The following is a 20694-nucleotide window of genomic DNA, read 5'->3' on the forward strand; positions in this document are numbered from 1 at the left end:
ATATAAAGATTTATGCTCCCTCTCTCTTACCTTGTCACTGCTTGTTGTTGTCAGGTGCAAGTACAACAGCAGACGCTCTGTTTCAAGAAGTGCTGGGCAGAAAAGATAAGGCAGACTCCACTCGGAATGCACTAAATGTTCTTCAGCGATTTAAATTTCTGTTCAACCTTCCTCTGAACATTGAGAAAAACATTCAGAAGGTGAGCTCATACTCCAATATTGGATACGGACTCTCGGTTAACCTACTTGTCACTGCTAGGGCAGCCACTATCTACTTCCATGCAATTGGTGCCCTTCTATTCACCAATATAATAGTTTGGTATTTTTATTCTATTCTACGCTGTACAGCATTTTTAAAGGACAAAGTACCTGGCCACTTACCCTACCAAAGTACTCTCTGGTAAAATTTGTTTATATTGAAAATCTGAAAATTACTGATTTGGTCCATTTTTACTTGTTCTAATGGACACGTTATGGATGTTTCATTAATATACACAGAATATTGCAGTTTTCAGGATTTAACGATAATCATGATAAGAAAGTTTGTGTTCCGCAAGCATTTCTAATGTGCATCAAGCTATGGGGCTGCAAGTGTCCAGATACATAATGGTGGTTGCTTTGCTATGTATTCTCTGTGGGCCTCATTTAGACGCAAATTCTGTTTTAGGTGCATCGACCACAAAACCACTATCACGCATGTGCAGCAAGCTCCATATCCGCCTGCATCTCGGACGCACTTGCGACAGCTTGCGGCTTAGTACGAGGGAAAGGGCAGAACGCGGAATTGTGAAGGCGTGAACTTGTATAATATAGACACAGGGGGTGTGACCCCCGTGTAAATCCTGGAGGCAGTAAGACGCAGATGCAAGACGCAGATGCAACACACATCATAAAAGGACTAAAAATGTGCGGCAGGAATTAGGTGGAGCAGGTAGCTAGCTAGCTGCATGAACTGGTCGCATCTCGGTAGGGTATTACGATTGGGACGCAACTGGGGTTGCATGCCACTTGTAATACCCTACCAAGCTGCGGCACACTCCCTCTCCTACACGTCTTAGACGCACATTGCGTCCGACTCTAAATAAGGCCCTGTATGTGAAAGCCATTTATTGAAATAATACCGTACAATATGGTACAAAGCTAGTAGTACGCAGGTACTTTGTACTTGTACTTATTGAACTCCGCTTTTACATAATCTGTTGGCCTGCAAATAGCAGGTTATGTGAACGTTGAGTTCTTGCCTCTATCAGCGGACATTTCACTCTATATTGTTGTTACATTACCTACCATGTGCTGGTTCCTATGTCTAAAATACCTTTATGGCAGTGGATCCCAAACTTTCTCAGTTCGAGGCACACCTAGGGTCTCAATAATTTTTTCAAGGCATCCCTAAGCCAAAATAATTACCAAGTAGTCCCCCGCCTTGCTTACCACCGGCCCTGGCCGCGGCACCCCGGTGAGATCGCCGTGGCACCCCAGGGAGCCATGGCACGCGGTTTGGGAACCACTACCTTATGGTATTTTAGGTAATGGGAAATGAAAAACCAATTTCTCACTTGCGTGTACTAGTGTGTGTGTTTTACATGTGTGTGCTCTGGCCTGTATACAGTGTACCCAAGGCTGCCAAGATGAATTCAGGGCCCCGGTACAACAAATTCATGGGGCCCCCCCTTATAGTCGAGAATGCAAAAAAAATTGGCGGTGCAACATTTTTAAGGGGTGTGGTCATGCATTTGGGGGCGTGGCAAATGCGCCATTGGGGTGTGTCTAAAATCAAAATCACTAGGCTCTCAATTCGATGGAGCGTCACATATGACCAAACACTCCTGACTTTCAGGACATCTAGCACCACAAGTGTAGTATAGAAAGAATGCAGTGTGTACACAGAGAGTTCAGTCTTGGCCTGCACCTTACATTGGGCACAACACTCACCAAAAATTGACATTGTCCCTACTAGAATCACAACCTTTCACACACTGTGCTGCTCTCTCCTACATGTTCTTCTCACTTTCTCCACCTGTGGCTTTCTCCACCTGTGGCTGCTGGTTTCTTTAGTTGCGGCTTGTCCGAATCCTGGAATGTTGAAGGACCTATTTGGAAAAAAAAATGGCTACATTTAGAAAATTACAGCCAGCCCCGGCGTTAAATCATTAGCACCCACGATTAATAATTAAGCCTTCCTCCAGCCCCAACATTAAAATAATAGTATTCACATTTAATAAATAAACCTATTCCCTTCCTGCAAACAGCAATACCTATTTCCCGCAATCATCACTGCCATTAAATAACTCATAGTCACATTTAATAAATAGACCTCATTCTCCCTAAACTCACCCCCATATTCAATAGCCCCCAAACCACCCCATCTTAAATTAATAGTCCCAATTATTAAATTGCCCCACCATCGCCCTACAAACAAAATAGCGCCCATTAATTAGCCACCACCTACCTCACACACACTACATTGCAACAAGCCCCCTGTGCCATCTCACACACAATACTGTGCCCCTTCATCACAACTACACTGTGCCCCCTTATGCTCACACTGCACCCTCCATGCTGCTTTCCCCCCTTCTTTTTCACTCTGTGCCTCTCCTCTTTTTTTTTTTTAATTAGTGCTTCTCTCCCCTTCTTTTTAATTAGTGCTTCTCTCCCCTTTTTTTTTTTTTTAATTAGTGCTTCTCTCCCCTTTTTTTTTTATTTAATTAGTGCTTCTCTCCCCTTTTTTTTTTTTTAATTAGTGCTTCTCTCCCCTTTTTTTTTTTTTTAATTAGTGCTTCTCTCCCCTTTTTTTTTTTTTTAATTAGTGCTTCTCTCCCCTTTTTTTTTACTCTCAGCCTCTCTCCCGTTTTTTTACTCACTCTTCTTTATAGTACTGTCCCCTTCTGTTTTCCTCCCCTTGCCTCTCCGTTTCTTTACTTACCTTTTGTCAGCTTCTTTCTTCTCTTCTCTTCTCTTTCTTCTGGTCTTGTCTGGCTGCGGCGCTCCTCACTGACTGACGGGTGTGACTTGATGATGTCACGCCCGGCAGTCAGTGTGAATGGATCAGAGAAGAGAGGAAGGAGGGACGCGGCGCCGATCACGTGAGTATGACTCTTTTTTTTTGTTGTTGTTTTGTTTTTTTGTCCAAGCTCCCCCCACCAACGACAGGCCGAATCGCCCCCCCCCCTGCGGAGAAAAAAAACAAAAAACACAAAATAGAAAAAAAAAATTAAAAATTAACAGCGAGGGCCCGGTTCGGGCCCCCTGGCAAGCCCAGGCCCGGGTAAAATGTATTTGCCCCCCCCCCCCCCCCTCTCAGCGGCCCTGAGTGTACCAATCTGTTTTCACCCCCTGACCGTTCACTTACTGCTGTGATTTCCTTTTTCATATGCAGGTTGGGGCAACAAGGACTCTAACAATAGGTTTCTACCCAAGCTGTAAGAGAGGCCCCTTTTGTCTGTACCCACCCCCAAACAACAAACTGAACATGTGCAGGAATGTAACACATCACTGGTATCTTTTGTGGTGCACCATACATTGACCTTTTAATGGATTGTGTATGACGCATATTGTTGTATCTTCATATACTTTCTCTTTGTTTAGGGTGACTATGACGTTGTCATTAATGACTATGAAAAAGCAAAGTCTTTGTTTGGGAAGACTGAAGTGGAAGTTTTTAAGAAAGGTGAGAATTGTACTTAGTCTTTAATAATATTTACTTCTAGCCTAGTATTGGACAGATGCTTAGAACATTCTGGTTATTGATAATAAGAATTGCTAATATGAATTACTGCCAACAGTTAAGTAGTTTAACCTTAAATTTTCTTCACTTATGCCAAAGAAATGTGATGCACAGACACCTAACTGATGAGCCTTACAGCGAACACAGACACCTAACTGATGAGCCTTACAGCGAACACAGACACCTAACTGATGAGCCTTACAGCGAAACTAACCCCAAACAAATCTTTTGCTATGTTGTATAGACGGGTAACTAGTGTTCTACATTTCCATGAACATCCGCTTCATTCATGTTTACTGGAAACTTGTTTAATACATAATACCACATCTTTATTCAGGGACATTAATCCATAATAAACTGCTGTGTTAGCAGCTATGTGTGTTACAGCTAACTTTTTTTTGACCTCCTTTCCCTGTTTACGTTTCACAGTTTTTGAAGAATAAGCCATTTTTGTTATCAGAAAGTGTTCTTTGCTCCCAATATACAACACCATACCACCTTCTTTTTAAAGAATTCATCAAGGCAAGACCGAGCCACAGTGATCACAGAAGTCACAATTGAGACCAGGCCAATAAACCATTTTCGAACATAGAACATTGAATGTGCCAGGTGCTGTTACTGGCATCTCTGCTTTCACACTCTTTATTGCCTGACCCCTATCCCCTATAACAGAGATGCGCATAGTGTACAATCTATGAGACACTTATGAGCATCTGTGTGAGTGTAGAGACTCTCAGTGCTTATGAGTGTCTCCATGATCATACAGTGTTTCAGTGTTATAAGTGACTTAATATCGAGGCTGTCAGCACTTTGAACATCTCTAGTATCATAGAAACTCTCAGTGCTATAATTTTTGATTATTATTAACATGATTGTATACTCACATTTTCTACTGGCTGGGTAGGTCCACTTTAAATTATTATTTTTTTTTTTTTTTTTTTTCATTTATATGCCAGAATGATGGTTTGCTAGCCAGGGATTTAAATGTGTTACACTCCTATTCTCTATCTTTTCTTCAAACTGTCCCTCAATCTCCTCCAAAACCCCCACCTTTCAGCCTTATTCAAATGGCATAATCTTCAAAATACTAATGCTCAGGGGTATATCCTAGTGGCAGGGTGTAGCTCTGATGTTTATGAATGGTGATGTCACTCCAGAATCAGAAAAGATAACAGCCAGCAGACAAAATGGAGACTGTCTGGTACCCCTATATTTGGTTCTAGCCTGTTTATAGATTAACCACTAGACTAAGTTTTAGGTTATGAGTTCCTTATTTTTGTTTACTGTGTATGTACTTCTGTAATGAAGGCAGTGGTAGAGAGGAACTATAATATACCACTTATTTGGGTATTCTTTGCACCTAAAGCAGCATGGCCCTTTGTTTAAATGAAAAAGAGTTTATTGACCGAGGTGATCTTAAGTTCTCCTGACCTCATTGAGGCTTGATTTCTGTACATACCCTCAGTCTGAAGGCATGTTCATATTTAAGTGTTTTATTTTGTAGGGAATAGCATGATAGGACATTAAAGGATAATTCCACAGTAGGTTTATTTAATCCCCTCCCCAGAGCAGAAGATTTTACAAAGGTGGATATAGCTTTAAAGCTGAACTACTACCTAGGCAAAATGTTTTACCATATTGCTCATCCCTCTATGCTTTTTGCAGCTAGTTTTCCAATTTCAGCTAAGCTAACAAAGTTTAAATGGCTATGGAGGGGTGTGTGAGCAAGGGTACCGATCACAACAGATTATTATGGCTTGGGATTGGTCCTTCTGGTCATTTATTGATTGAATGTATGTAATTAAATTCTTGTTATTTTACTCTAGTTTATGCTGAAGTAGAAACCCGGATTGAAGCTTTGAGAGAATTACTTTTAAATAAGCTGTTGGAAACACCATCTACTCTGCATGACCAGAAGCGCTATATAAGGTAAACCGTTGCTTACAAATAGCATTCTCTGCTGTGGAATAACGTGTGTGGTTTTCCTACATCTATTAATGATCGGCAGGTAGGACTGAGCTCTAATCACCGCTAGATATGGCGTCTGTACTTGAGGAGCCATGCTTCATTGACAGCCTGGAACTCTAGAGAGGCAGACAGGAACTATTAACTAATAGTTTGTGGCCACGCTATCACAACAGCATAGCATTTACTTCAACGCTGTGCACCATATGCAGGATGCAGCAATAATTTTAGATCTGGGAACCTCTGGCCATCACAGGGTCACCACTGTACCCTTCAGGAATGAGTTCTACCAGATCAGATTAGCAGTGTGATTTATATATCTAGTATTAGTAATCCTATTTTAAAAGATTTTGCTATCTGTCACAATTTGCTATAGTGTTCATGTCACACATCATCAAGTCTTTGTTTAAATTCTGAAAACAATTTTTTATTGACCTTTTTGTTTACAGGGCACCATACAGAGAGCAAACAACAAGGCAGTACTTGGGATAACAGTATAATGCATTAAACAAATAACACTGCAACTCTCAACATAGCTACCGAGCGCCTGGTTGGGTAATGGGGTGCAAGTGGTGTACTCAGTGCAAGGTGAAACCTGCGCCCAATAGCGTGGGCGCAGCTAACAGGTTTAGAGCCACAGAAAGAGGTGCAAAGACAATGGAGGAGTGGAGTCAATGGGCAGAGAGCCCAAGGAGGATGGGCGCAGTGTAGCTGGTGAGCAAAAGTTATGGGTAATGAGAACAGGAGGGGAAAGGGCCCTGCTCACTAGAGATTACAATCTAAAGGGAAAGGAGCAGGCAGGCGGTTGACACATGGGGGTGAGCCAGTGTAAGGTGAAAATCCGCAAACTTCATGGAAATCAACCACAAACAATTCAAAGAAATATGCAAAGCAGCATCGGAAACTCATTCTAGGTAACCCGCTTTTTGTCACTAGGTAATCATGGTGCTATTAGGTCTAACCCACCTAATACTCTTTTCAGCCTACCAGCAGATGGTTATGTCGGTTGTACGTCTCTCTATTGGGGTTTCCATGTTGTAACACATTTGCTGACAAACCGGGACAAAGGGGTTATGCAATGGAGATAGCTTAAGGTTTATTTTTAAGTCTTGCTGCATTTCATTTTAAGACTTTGTGACATAACCAACTTGGTTCTGTGACAGATTTATCCTGACACCTGGCTTTTGAATTCCTGGTTTAAGGATTAGTTATTTATTGTGATTGCCCTTTGCCGAGGTAGTACTTGATTACACATGCCTGCGTCTAGAGGAAGGTAGGCCGAATTGAAAAACTATATTTTGTTTCTTTTGCTGTTTTTTTATTTCCTCCCCTCCCACCGTTATTTTGAGGTTTTAATTGTGTAAAGTGTCACAAATTGATCAATAGAAAGTCCAATATGATCAGGCCACATAACACTTACGTTGCATAGTTAAAGTCTAGTAATTGAATGCCATGCAAAATTATTAGCACGGCCAAAATAATTTCTGTGGTAACCCATTACTCTGAGAAAAAGAAGGCCACCGTAATTCTGTATTTTGCAGGTATCTTTCTGAGCTCCACGCTCCGGGTGACCCGGCTTGGCAGTGTATTGGAGCACAGCAAAAATGGATTGTTCAGCTTATGCACAGCTGTAAAGAAGGCTACGTTAAAGAAATAAAAGGCAAGGATGATTATACCTATTACCAAACCACTGTTTGTGCTCTTTCAGAGGGTCATATGTTAAGTGCACTTCCATTACTTTTTGAGTGGTATTGGCACTGTTATTTAATTATGTGGATTACTTTCATGTTATGCACATGCTTTATTAATTGGATATGTACATACATAATCCTGTCTTTTTAAGCTGTCTTACTATGGTGTGTCTGATCTGCTGAACTGAATACTTTGGTGCGGCCGCGCACTGCTCACTGGATAGAGGTGACAGGGTGGCTCCGAGTGAGCATCTCATCAGCAGTGAGGTTTTGCAATGAACAATATATATTGTGCTGTCTCTCTAATGGCTTCTTCACATATAACAGTTGAGGTGCAATCTGACTGCGTACTTGGCTTCTTAAAAAATGGAGCAATCATTTGGGTTATTGATCCCAATGAACAAGCGCTTTTTATTATTATTATTTATTATTATCATTATCAGAACACATATTTGACATTTTAGGAGCATTGTACTTTAACCTGCAATATTATTTTACAGAACAGATGTTATATCTAATGGACAGGTGAGAGGGCATTTAGGTAACAGTGATCACAACATAGTTAAATTTCACTAAAAGGTTTTGTAAATGCTACAGAAAATATGAATTTTAGAAGGATAAAGTTTTTTCAGCTATGAGAAACTTTGGGGAAGTGTGCTCTATAGAAAATAAATACAAATAAAAAGCAGAGGGGCTAAATTGGAAACTGAATTTTTTTTTTTAAATACATACTTTTGCAAGACTTTTTGCACTAAAATGACTGGACCAATCCTAGGGGGTGACTTCAGTGCATTCTACATCCATGTACATGAGGAGCACTGTGTTGGCAATACAAACACAACAATTCCCTTATGCACAAAATTCTAATTATATACATTTAATCTAATTCTATGTATAACTATATGAATGGTCAATACAAAGGTTTGTCTAATAACACTTTCGTACTAAGGATCACACAAAGCACAGGGGGTCATCAGTTGTGAATGTAAGAAAGAAGGTTGTACAATCGCCATAGGAAAGACTTCTTTACTGTAAGGGTGGTTAAGCTGTGTTTCCAGCCACTTGAGGTGGTGATGGTAAATTCACAAACATAATTTAATAATGGAGGATGTTATAAGGGACATTATTGGGGGGGTGATTGAACAGGAATGTTATGAGTTCTACCAAGGAAAAGTTTAATAATGATAAATGGGTAAGCACTCAATATTTGAGTATTTGCTGATAGATTGTAAGCTTGCAAGCAGGGTTCTCTTACTTCTCTGTCTGTATGTATTACCCAGTATTGTCTTATTAATGTTTGTTCCCAATTGTAAAGTGCTACGGAATTTGCTGGCGCTGTATAAATGTAGATGATGATGATGATGATAGAGCAATCCATGTTAGCACCATAAGTATCACTGGTGTTTGGTAAAAGAATGGCACCAGAGACTCAGGATGAAAAAATTGTGCAAACACACAAATGAGGGTGAAGACAGAATATTTGTAAACATAGACACCATCATCACATTTGTTGAGTACAACTGAGATTATGGTATGTGAATATTGTATGGCAGATGTGTTTTTCATTGTTAAATGGAACACTATTGTAAGAAAATTAGGTTTTATGTTTGAGCTGCGAGCTGAAATCCAGCGAGAAAACTACCGTAATAACGGTAATAGTGCGCGCACAGCGAGATTTTAGGCGTTTTCGCCAACAATTGAATATGCCCCGTAGTATTGTCATGTAATCCTTCCTTGCCAGTTATGTTTTTGTTTTTTTTATGTTTATTCCAACTCCCCCACAGATTTATTTTCTTAATAGTTGTCAATCTTAAATCAAAGTAATAGTGTAGCATAGTCTGTGTACTGCCATAGTGTAAGTGTTGTTCTTTGATGTGGAGTAAGACAAGATGGAGGAAGTGTTCCCTTCACTAGACACGCTGGGTTTGGTGTGTATAGTTTTCCCCTTTATTGTCTCTATACAGTGCATCTTTATGAATAGTCCCTTGAATTACATTAATGTGCTTGATATCATGATCTACTTTTTAATTGTTGCGCATTGTGGAATATATTTGCCACTTTAAATGGCAATCATTGGTCAATTAATGGGTTACAAAGCCCATGATTATATGTAATATTAACTGCTATATTCATACTGCATTTGTTTTTCTGCTGGTTGAAGTGCAAAATAAGTTTTCACAAAATGATGTTTCCTATTTGAGAAAAATAAACACGTAATCATTTTTTCCTTAGACTGTTTCTAATATTCTATATGATGACGTTGCAGAATGGTAGGTTTGAAGTGGTCATATTGCAGGGTAGGGCAACTTAACCTGATGTATATCTAGTAAATCCTTGTTGTCGGCTCATCCTGGCATGTATTACTATGGAGCCTGCATTACAGCTCCATTTGTAGACATGGGCATGTTACTTAATAAAGCATCTCTTATCTGTATCCTTCTTTTATTGGACAGTCCAGTGATGAATAGCAGAGGTTAGAGCCGAGTACTGATCCCAGACAGTGCTGAAATTGGCTCTATGGGATGTAAAAATATAACTGTGTCGTTTTACAGTCTGTGTGTGTTCATGGGCCGGGTGGGACTCCCCAAATTACAGAAAAACCTATGGTGGTCTGGGAAGGAGAACAAAGAGTAGGAGAGTTTAGAAGCCGGTCTGTTCAAACAAACAAAAAGTACAATCAAGATGATAGTTGCAAGTTTGAGCTAACGCGGAGAAAGAAACCACTTAAAGTGTAATTATTTAAAGGGGAGTCTTTTGACTGTTTGATTAAATTAAGTATTCTGTTTCACTCGCTTGTTTGTTTTCCTGTTGCGTTTTTGTAAACTTAAGGGGATAAAAAAAAGTCTCAAATTCAGGCCTGCTAGGCTACAAGGTGTAGATATGGCATGCTCTTAGCTGCAATCAAAATGATGCTTTTTTGTTCTGATTGTTTCTGGATTATGATGCGAGAACATATTTTTACCATCAGAGAAGAAACATAGTCCGCTGTTCTGTACATAACAAGATGTTATCTGCAAAATCAACTTAAATGAAAATATAAGAAATTGTGGGGATCCCTTGCAAGTCTGGCAAGAAGCCCCTAGCAGTGAAAAGCATTAAAGATTAACACTCTGAAGAGAATGACATTTAAAAAAAAAAAATAAAAAAAAAAATTCTATTGTGTGAGAGCTTTTATAGTCTGTGTCCAAAATGAATGAGTTCTGCAGTGTTCTACTAGGAAAGGAATACGTGTTAGACATTTTCTGCAAATCTGGTTCATGGAACAGTTTAATAGTTAAAGCTTTTATTCAGGTGCATAACAATAGGAGTGTAGGTGGTGCGGCGGCCAGTGTTCTAAAGGTGAGGGGGCCAGAAATGTAAGTCCAGTCAACCCATCCTTCAGTGCCACTGCTGCCCCTTGAGGCACATGCACTGCTTTCAAAACGTAGAAAGTGAATGATTGAGACTTGGTACATTCTTTGCAGTCTTTCTCTGCTCCGTACAACCACTTTTGAGATTCAGCATAAAGCAACACTCGGTATTCCCTGGAGAGCTGGAGAAATCCCATGAGCCAGCTAGACAATGCACCTACAACATTACTGCAGAATCTTACATTTTGGGAATCCTTTCTGTCCATGTCAATAGATACACAGCTTCTCTGGCTACTTAAAAGATCCTGTTTGCTCATAGATTTCACAGACCGATTAACGCATTTTTACATTAGTTTGTCCATCCCTGGGGTAATGTCACATAGATGTATGTTTTTAATGTATAGTTTACATTAAGGCTCATAGATGGAATTTCTCTCTGGCATGATTTGTGTCATCAGTTTGTGTACCATACGCACTGTGCTTCTTAGGAGCTTTTTGGAAAATCCGCATACTGCTTACGCCCCAGGCTTTGGCTGTAGGTGGTAGTCATTTCACCGACTACGACCAACCCAATAGTACCACCGTGTTATGTGATCGTAATTCTTGCAAATCACTGTAATAAACATTCGGCTTCACAAGCATGTAGGAAAAGTGACGGTCGGGCAATCCTTGTCGGGGTAAGTACTATCTGGTTTATCATACTCGGTATAACGTACCACACCCGTGACCATGCATTTACACTACTGTGATTTTTAAAGACCTTGAAATCTTTTCTCCAACAGCTTGTGTATATGACTCAACTCCTTAACATACTGGTTAGCCAAAAAAGAAAATACCTTTTTCATTAGCAATTCATGCTATAGAAATAATGAAAGATATAGGCAATAATGATAGTCATTCTTGAAACAAGTGTCTTGGAATCTTGTTTGATTTTAAATAAAAGCATACTTGCCTACAATTATGCACTGAAGTCCAGGAGATCCCAGACAGGGGGCGTGACTAGAGGGCGGGGCACGGCCAATCGCGTCATTTTGGCCCGCATCACAACATCATTTCTGACGCGGGGGAAGGGCGGGCCAAAATGACAGTCAATCGCGTCATTTTGGGGGACGGGGCCAAAATGATGCGATTCACTGCAAATCACATTTTTTTGTCTGAGTCCGGGAGACCGACCCGGATTTCGGGAATTCCCAGGACACTCCGGGTGAGTTGGCAAGTATGAATACCAATACGTCAAGTCTAGCTCTGGGCAAGACACATATGAAGAAAATAATGCGTCTGGAGACTATTTAGGACTCATTCACACGTATGCAGTAGAACAATTGGTAAAACGCATGAACACATGCTTTAGACACATCTTATTGATGTGTATTTCTAACATGCGCTTTTCATACATTGTGCTATTACCAACACAGTCTATTGGTCTCGTAGAGTGCATGTTCAACGACTCCATAACAAACCATTCATCCTGTTTAGAATGCAGTTTTCAGGCCTTTTTAACTAGGCTAGTACAAGGCTGTAAGTAACCAGGAAAGATGGGAATTCATTGACCTATATAGAAATGTGTCCCAGGAGTTGGGTTCCCGTCGTTGTGTTTTGGGCTCATTGAATATCAGATTTGTCTAGGCCTTATTTAATGTGACTTTAAAGGTTTAGCCCTAACTTTAAGATCACCAGCCTACATATGTCAGTGTGATTGTCTGTGACCAAACCTTACAGAAGTCTGCAGTAGCCAGAGCTGCAAAGTAGAAGGCGGTATGGTATTAGAATTGGAACAGATTCTTTTAGTGCTTCTATCTGTTGTAGTTTTTTCTAGTTGGCCTCTGATCATTTTCATAAGCAAGGCATTTTCAATAAATAAATTCCCTTTTGCTGATGAATGCCACAACTAACAATTGGGCTTTATGATTTATGTAACTGCCAAGTTCAGTTGATTGCCTCTTTTGACAACGGCCGACAGGAGAGGTGTAAATGAGGGGCAGTGTGCCAGTGGACATTTAATTGGATGTGAGCCACTCTCAGCTAATCAGATTCCTCCATCTATGGCACTAAATGCCCTCTTTGCCGATCACTTACAAACCAGCCTTCGACATTTATCACGTGGTACGTTTACAACTTTTTTGGCCATCAAAATTTTTGGTGCTTAATTTGCTAGGCTATGATTTTGGATGCAACATAAGTTTATGCAGTTAATATTTTTTTTTTTAAACTCATCCTTACAAATTTGGGCAGGCTCGCATTATTAATTTATGAATTTTTGTATGTATGCATTATGTGTTCTACTTAATGTACTTTGGGGCAGTATGTAATGTTAAACTTGATGGGCTTGAAACTTATTTATGTTCCTAAAGCTCCACAAACATGACTATAGTGAACGGTTTTTAACCGTACGTGTGTGTTTTGTATATTTCTGTTCTTACTAAAATTCTGCTTAAAAAAACAAATGTTAACTAGTTGGTTGTTATAAAGGCTGTAAAGTTTGTTATTCCATACCTTAATATAAAATGTAGAATTTAATAGATAGAGATACATAAAAATTTTGTTTGAAATATTCTGGACGTTTGCATTTCTGTTTATCTCCAGAGTGGGATTGGTATTTTGCTCCCACTGTGCAATATTTACCTTTTAACATTGATCTAAAAGTAGACCAAGGTCTCTGCTTCTTTCCTGTCAGGAAAAGGCTCCATGTTAGTCCTCTACCAACATCCGCCAGAAGAATCCTCAACAATCCTGTCATTTCAAAACAGTTCACAATTTTTTGTAAACTCGTTGCCTAACATGCCGATCGCACTGCTGATAAGATTCTTAGTAATAAGCTTGGCCTTCCCTGCTTACAAATTACCTTTCAAGCATCTGCAAATATATAAGTGGTGTATGTATAAGAGGTATTGAATTATGTAGTGAATGGAAACTAATACACATGCTACAATACACTCGCAATACAAAAGAAAATTTGAGATGTCTGATAATTATATACCATTTTTATTATTTTAAAAGAAACTTCTCAAGTGTTGCGGAAAATTTAATGGTAACATATCTGTACATCTGTTTTCTGCTGTGTAATAATACATATTATATTCATGTTCTCAGCCAAAAATATTTACCGTGTTTCTCACATTTAAAAAATGATTCCATAAACGTGGTACTGCTCAGCATTATTCAAATATTGGAGAAGAGATGATGGGACACGATGTGCATATACCATACATTTTCCTTCTCGTTGCCATGAACAGGCTTATATTTATTACATTAGACACAGGCAGTTAAGCTGATGTCAAAGAGGCCTTTTCAGCTTGTTATCCAAGCAGCTGGCTCCCTTTCATTTACCCTCACTTACTGTACATCTGGACAAGGCTTCTTGCAGCTTTGAGCTATTTCATGTCTAAACCACATCCCCCAGGCTTAGAGAAAATATTCTCCTGACAGCGTGAGCCGCGATTTGCCTTTTTAGGTGGATAGAAATTAAATTGTAATTATGTAAGAGGCATAATACCAATACTTTCATGCATAGATCAATAAATTACAGTTTTATTTTTATTTGCTTGCACTTAATATGTGAATATTTAAACTTTATAAATATTTTATTGGTCAATAATTAAAATTATACTTAACCATTTTTTTCACACACATCGTACTGTGGAAATTAGTAGGTGTTAGGAAAGAGCAGAATGTAGAGTTGTTGATGTCCTCTGAACTTAGATTTGGGGGCTATGTTGAAGATCCACTGCAAAGACCAATTAGATGTAACAATGGGCTGTGTGTTTGGGTGCACCTGCTGCTGCCACTGGATTGGTACATATCATATTGCAGTTATAGAGCATGCAGGATTTTAGCTTTACACTGACAGGTTAATTTGCTGTTTGAAATAACGTCTATTGGCAGCAGAGAATGTTATGTATCCCTATGGGATTCCCCTCTCTTCACAGTAAATGAGCAGTCTGAATGAAAGTCCTCTACTGCGTTGTCTTGGTGTGTCTAGAGTGAGATCAGTTGTTTCATGGTGATCAGTACGTAATGGATGGAAGCAGAGCCGGATTTAGACCTCATGGGGCCCTAGGCAAGATACTGGTTTGGGGCCCCCTCCCTGAAAAAATCCATAGCACTATAGCTTTTTAGCATAACATATACCCCTGGGGCTGGTTGACAGACTTTAGCCCGGGGGGCAAGCATATAGCACTGGCCCATAAGTAGCGGCCCATTTTTAAAGGGTGGTCTCACAGCCGGCCCTGAGAGGGCCCTCTGGGGACTGCTGGGCCCTAGGCAATTGCCTAGGTTGCATAGTGGTAAATCCGGCCCTGGATGGAAGCAGACTTTCATATGCTGATCTGCCTTCACTACAGTGCTGGGCAATCTAATCCTCTATTACCCCGGTTCTCAACCTTTATGGTGTTCTAGTACATCTGCAGATACCATGTTTTTATGACTCACCAATGTGTAAGCCAGAATCATGAGTATAAATAATAATAATAATTCTTTATTTATATGGCTGCCAATAGGAACCAAAGCACCTTACATTGTTGCAGAGGGAGAGGCACTCCCCTGTTATTTATGTAATCATTTACTTCGGGCCCTGCCCCAGTCTGCTTACAGTTTAAATTCCCAAACACGCGCACACACATGCGCAGTAGAGTCAATTTTTGTCTAGTATATCTTTGTGGAGTGTGGGAGGAAAACCCCTCACCCACAGGGAGAACATACAAACTCCACACAGATAGGGCCATGGTAGGAATTGAACCCATGGTTCCAGTGCTGTGAGGCAGCAATGTTAACCATTGTGCCACAGTGCAATGTCCAATACAGAGAGTTTTTTGTTTTGTTTTAAAATTAAAATAAGGTTGATATATAATTCCCAATACATATACAGTATTCATGTTATTTGTAAGAGCAAGTTAAGCCACTGTTTGAAATTAATATATTCCTAAGACTGTATGTTACTAATATATATATATATATATGAGATAACTGGAGTGGTTATGCTTAACTAAATCTGTCCACCATGGTCTCTGTCACTCCTCTGCAGTTATAGGGCAAGGACCTTGTTCTTGCACAGTTACAAATAATGTGCAGCATTACAAGAGGAGGCCAGTAACTCCACAGCAACTGAGATGACTGCCTTTTTCAGCTTTTTGAACTGTATTCGGATCCTATCAAGACACTATCATAAACGTGTGGGAGGAACTGTCTGTAACGGAGTGAGGAAGGATAAAATTTGCATTATAATATTCAAAAATGATGGTCCTTTAGGAGTTCTCCATTGTTGCCCATGTATTGTGACACATCCAGCCTAGCATCCTTACACAGTAGTTGGGATACACTGCCCTAGGTCTGTGTTGCAGTCCATGAAGACAGAGATGCCTTGGGTCAGTGAAGTTATTCATTTGACATTTTGTTAGGTGAATTGGTTTGGTAGTCAGATTAGGAAGCATTTTTCTGTAAATTATAATGACATGCGCCTTAACTGTAATTGATAACTAGTAAGATAATGTGGCTTCTAATAACAATTATGACTGAAATCATTAATTCTGTGAACAGTTCTACAGTCTGTGCTTTCTTGTCAGTAATTTTTGCGAGTAACAAATGACTCATTTGGGGAAGAGGGCAGAACCTGTAACTGTATATTTGGAGGATTTGTTAAAAAATTTAAATCAGGTAGAGAGAAAGAAAAAAACATATATAAGAAGCATCCCGATAAAAGCCCTATTCCCTTAGAACGGTGTGGTATCTACAATATAACAGAGACGTAACCAGGTATGTGAAGTGGGCTGTAAAACAAAAATAGGAGTTCACCAGTACATAGAAAAATAAACAGCCAAAAGGTAGTCAAAAGCAGCTATTAGATTACGGATTATAAGGTCTCCATGCTATCACATGGTGTTAAACATACATGTATAGCTAGTTCACTGAAAAAATAAAATGCATCTATGATATTCAAAGGTGAATAGTCATGATTGTGCACACACTACAGGTTTTTCACCTTATTATCGGGCCAATCACACGATAAACGACTGTTCGGCCTGATAATTCATTTGTGTGTACACTCCAATGATGAACGATTATCGTTCCAAAGCACATCATATAGTTTTATTTGATATTATAAACTGACTAAAAATCTATGATGTCGTTCCAATTCTGCAATGTGTATGCACTCACGAACAGCAATGTCCATAGATCTCTATAGAGTGTGCAGAGTCACAATCTTTTCAGCTGATGGTTATGACAGATGAAGAGCACAGATCTGAAGGTAAATCTTTTAAAATGTGTATAGTATGTACACAGGAATCGGTGTGCTGATCGGGACTTTCAGTCATTGCTATACTGTTAACAATTTTGCCATCAGGAGAAATTTTCTGTAGTGTGTGCCCAGCCTTAGGCATGTCAGGAAACTTCCCCTCTCATCTTGTTAGCAACTAGTCTGGAGCTACCATATCCTAGAACACACTCTGTATTGTGAGTGGTACCACCAGGATCAGATCTTGGGGTGTTTATTCATTGCATTCCTATTGGTGTACATGAACCTCTCCTGTTTCATTGTGTCATTAGCTAGCGCTCTACACTTATGGAAATCAGGGGAGTCAGGCGCAAGCCAAGTTCTCGCATTTATAACTTTAGCCAAGGTTGTTAGATTTAGTACATATTTATAAGTAGCATTGCTAGTAAGGTCCTCTAAGGAGATAACATAGAGGCACCATTTGGTATCAATACGGGGGGCAGCAGCAGGTACAGTATTTAAAACACAATCCAAGACCTCCGTCCAAAAGCTTTTGATCGCCCGACACGCCCATAACATGTGCCGGAATTGCTCCCACTCAAATCACATTTTGGTCAATTTGAATTGTCGCTTTTACCCATTTTAAATAGCCCTAGCGGAGAATGATAGACCCTATGAAGAATAAACAGATGTATTTGCTGATAACAGAGAAAAGAGGTAGCATCCCTTATACTTTTTAGGCAGTTGGCTCCAATCATCAGAGAGGCCCCAAATCATTCTCCTTTTGTGATCTAACTGTCACCAAGCCATCAGGGGCAATATGAAAATTAAGGCTAGAGTACAGGACAGAAAATGTTTTTCGAGTACCCACAGTGGACAGTAACCGCTTACATGGGGAAACCTGAATTAAAAAGGGGGCAGGGTTTGCATAATGAAACTTGTTCAAAAAATTTTTGGGAAAAAAAACATCCACACGGTGGATTTCTGTAATTAACCAGTTGTGGCAAAAGTACAAATAATGAAATTCGTAATGCACATTCCTGAAACTTCCACAGTATATTGAAAATATAACATCAGGACTGCAGATTTAGATGTATATCAGATGTTGAAACTTATTTTAAGGATTGCTGGGAAACTCTTAGTCCAGCAATGTTTTTAATATTATTTTGAAGTAATTGACAAGATTTGAACCCCACCATCTTCCACCTGTCTGGATCTGCAAGGTTGTGGAAACTATCTATTATATACTTAGCTGTTGAACATCTTCGTACATAAACTGCATGCACTGTATTTCTTAAGTCTGTACTAATATAAGCTTGAGCCTGTTTTTAAGACTACTAACACCATTAAACAAAAGTTTTCCCTATGTTCTTGTAGCTCAGAGGATCCTTTGCTGAGTCTGACAGTGACAGAGATTCGAGGCCCTAGAGAAAGTGAAATAACATTTCTCTCTGTTGACATAAGTATAATTTTAGCCGGTTTTGTTATGCTGCCCTGTTTTCTTATCTAGGAAGAATGAAATGTGTGTGTGCAAATGATTCTCTCTACATAGAAAAGGAATCCTATACCCTAGTAGTATCCGCACAGTCCCGAGTACTATATGTTTGGTCAACAAGCAACAGTGGGTGGTCAGACTACAGCACAGGACAAGGTCCCGCTGTGCACAGGAAAAAATGTTCAAAGGTGTTTAAGGGTGGTAAGGAAGTCTGACAGCCTCCAGTAAGTCCAGAGGCTACGGATCAGAATTCCCGCGCACTATTATGGGTTGTGAGAAAGCTCAGTATGGGATACTTCCATACGGAGGATGCACATCTTCATTAGCCCTCACATCTGTCTGAACAGAGAGGCTGCCTGTATTGCAACACACCACTGACATTCCCATTCTCACACACCCATCACGTAGCCACTGAAGAGTTGATTTGAGTTACATTGTTCTATGTACATTGAATGCTCTGTGTTAAGTGAAATCTACACTGATGTTTTGTACAGGAGAATGTGTAATTCAATGAAACAAGCTGCTTCCCCTAACACTGTATCTTTAAAGTTGCTTCTCCCTTACCTAGTTTCAGGATTTGTAATGCAGTGTTTGCCATATGTACTGGCGGTTCAGGGATCCATTTTTTTTCCACTTATCTTTTTACTTGGCAATCATGGATTATAAACAGAAGTGAAAGACATAATCACAATGAAAACCAGATTAAATATAACAGATACAGACTGAGGCATGTAATAATACAAGTTTCATACGTTATAAAGAAGCTGGGGAGGTGGGGGAAGGGGCAGGGTGTCCGTTAACTGATTATTAAAAGATTCATAAGCAGAAGAAATAAGGGGGAGTGGGGAATAACTCTGTGTAGGGTTAGATTGTGAAGAGGATGGGCATATTATTGAAGGGTTGTTCTGGATGATGAAGGGGAGTAGGCTACATATATAGCCAGGTGGTGGAATGTATCTTTATCATGCATGTGGTAAGAGATTTTTATTTTTTTTATATATATATATATGCACAATAAACCAATTGTAGGATGTTAGTGATGAGACGCTCATTCTGTTTACATTGTTTTATTATACAAAACACCTGATTTTTATTTTCAGCACAAATTATTTTCAAAATCTTTAAAAGAGCTGAGAAAGTAATTGCCATTGAGATTGGGATGCAAATATAAATGATCTAAAACTGCAGAAATATATTCAGAGCTGCGTAGTTTTGTTTTCCTGGTGGTTAGAAAACAACCTGAAACGTTTTGAACTGTGTATGTTTCCCTATTAATTTGCTTATTTCTCCTTGAAGCCCATGCAAACAAATTGTGAATGTGCCCTCATAACCTGTAAACGTGTACATAGAGTTTAGGATAGTTTACATGACCGAAGACTGCCTTATTCTATCAGACATTTCGATGACCATTTTCAGACACTCTCCATACTGGCATAGAACCTTACTCATGTATGTTTTCAGCTTAGAAAAAATATTAGCGGGGAAACTAACTTTTAAAACCATAGACCATCTTCATAAGCAGTTGATGTGTCAGCAGGTGTAGGCTTTGGACACAAGTCACAAATTAATTTTTTTTTATGGTGGTTGCCCCATTTTGATATAACACATTGGGGGGTATTCAATTGGCTGCAAGTTTATTTCAACACCGCGTTAATTAATTTTAACACAGTTTTTTAGCATTTTCGAGCGGGTTAACTTTACCCGCAATTCAATTCCATTGTTAACGCTCTGTTTTTGTTCATTAAAACGCTCCTCTCGCGCTGCAGAAGAAGGTCTATTGAAAGTATAGGGTGGTTGAGAGCCCGCCGCATTAAAAGCTATTCAATTGTTTTTTAACGCGGTGCGTTAAACAGGCCAGTATGCAGTTTTATCTCGCACCTCTTTGGGCTGTGCCAAAAATCAAAAACCTAAGAAAACTATTTGAAATTAAATCATATAATAATGGGAAAAAAAAATATAAACTATGTTTATCAGTAATGCATAACATGTAAAAGTTGATTTTCTTGTGAAAAAATAATGGGAGAAAGAAAAAAAATAAAAAAAAATCACTAATTAAATATATTTATGTATGTTTTTGGTACAACTATGTATGTACTAATGTGTTTTGAAATGGTATAGATGATTCTATAGTAAAAAAAAATTGTGAAATAAAAAAATTGCTAAAGAAAGTACTGTAATGTAGATATTATCAAATAGAATGGTTGTGTAATGCTATATAATGTATGAAAATGTATGCCAATCCTTTTTACATGACTGCGTTA

At 39.2% G+C, this 20694-nt stretch overlaps 1 protein-coding gene across 1 annotated transcript in view; it reads left to right on the forward strand.

The window, feature by feature from the left end:
* The window catches only part of EXOC2 (exocyst complex component 2), a 127572-nt gene that overhangs the window by 50462 nt on the left and 56416 nt on the right, over nucleotides 1–20694 (forward strand). The window contains exons 7-10 of the mRNA XM_075212988.1: nucleotides 55–200; nucleotides 3586–3667; nucleotides 5551–5653; nucleotides 7231–7349. Of these exons, the coding sequence (XP_075069089.1) occupies nucleotides 55–200; nucleotides 3586–3667; nucleotides 5551–5653; nucleotides 7231–7349 (450 nt within the window). The remainder of the gene's footprint in view (nucleotides 1–54; nucleotides 201–3585; nucleotides 3668–5550; nucleotides 5654–7230; nucleotides 7350–20694) is intronic.

Source organism: Mixophyes fleayi, chromosome 5 (genome assembly GCF_038048845.1).
Source record: "Mixophyes fleayi isolate aMixFle1 chromosome 5, aMixFle1.hap1, whole genome shotgun sequence".
NCBI lineage: Eukaryota > Metazoa > Chordata > Amphibia > Anura > Limnodynastidae > Mixophyes > Mixophyes fleayi.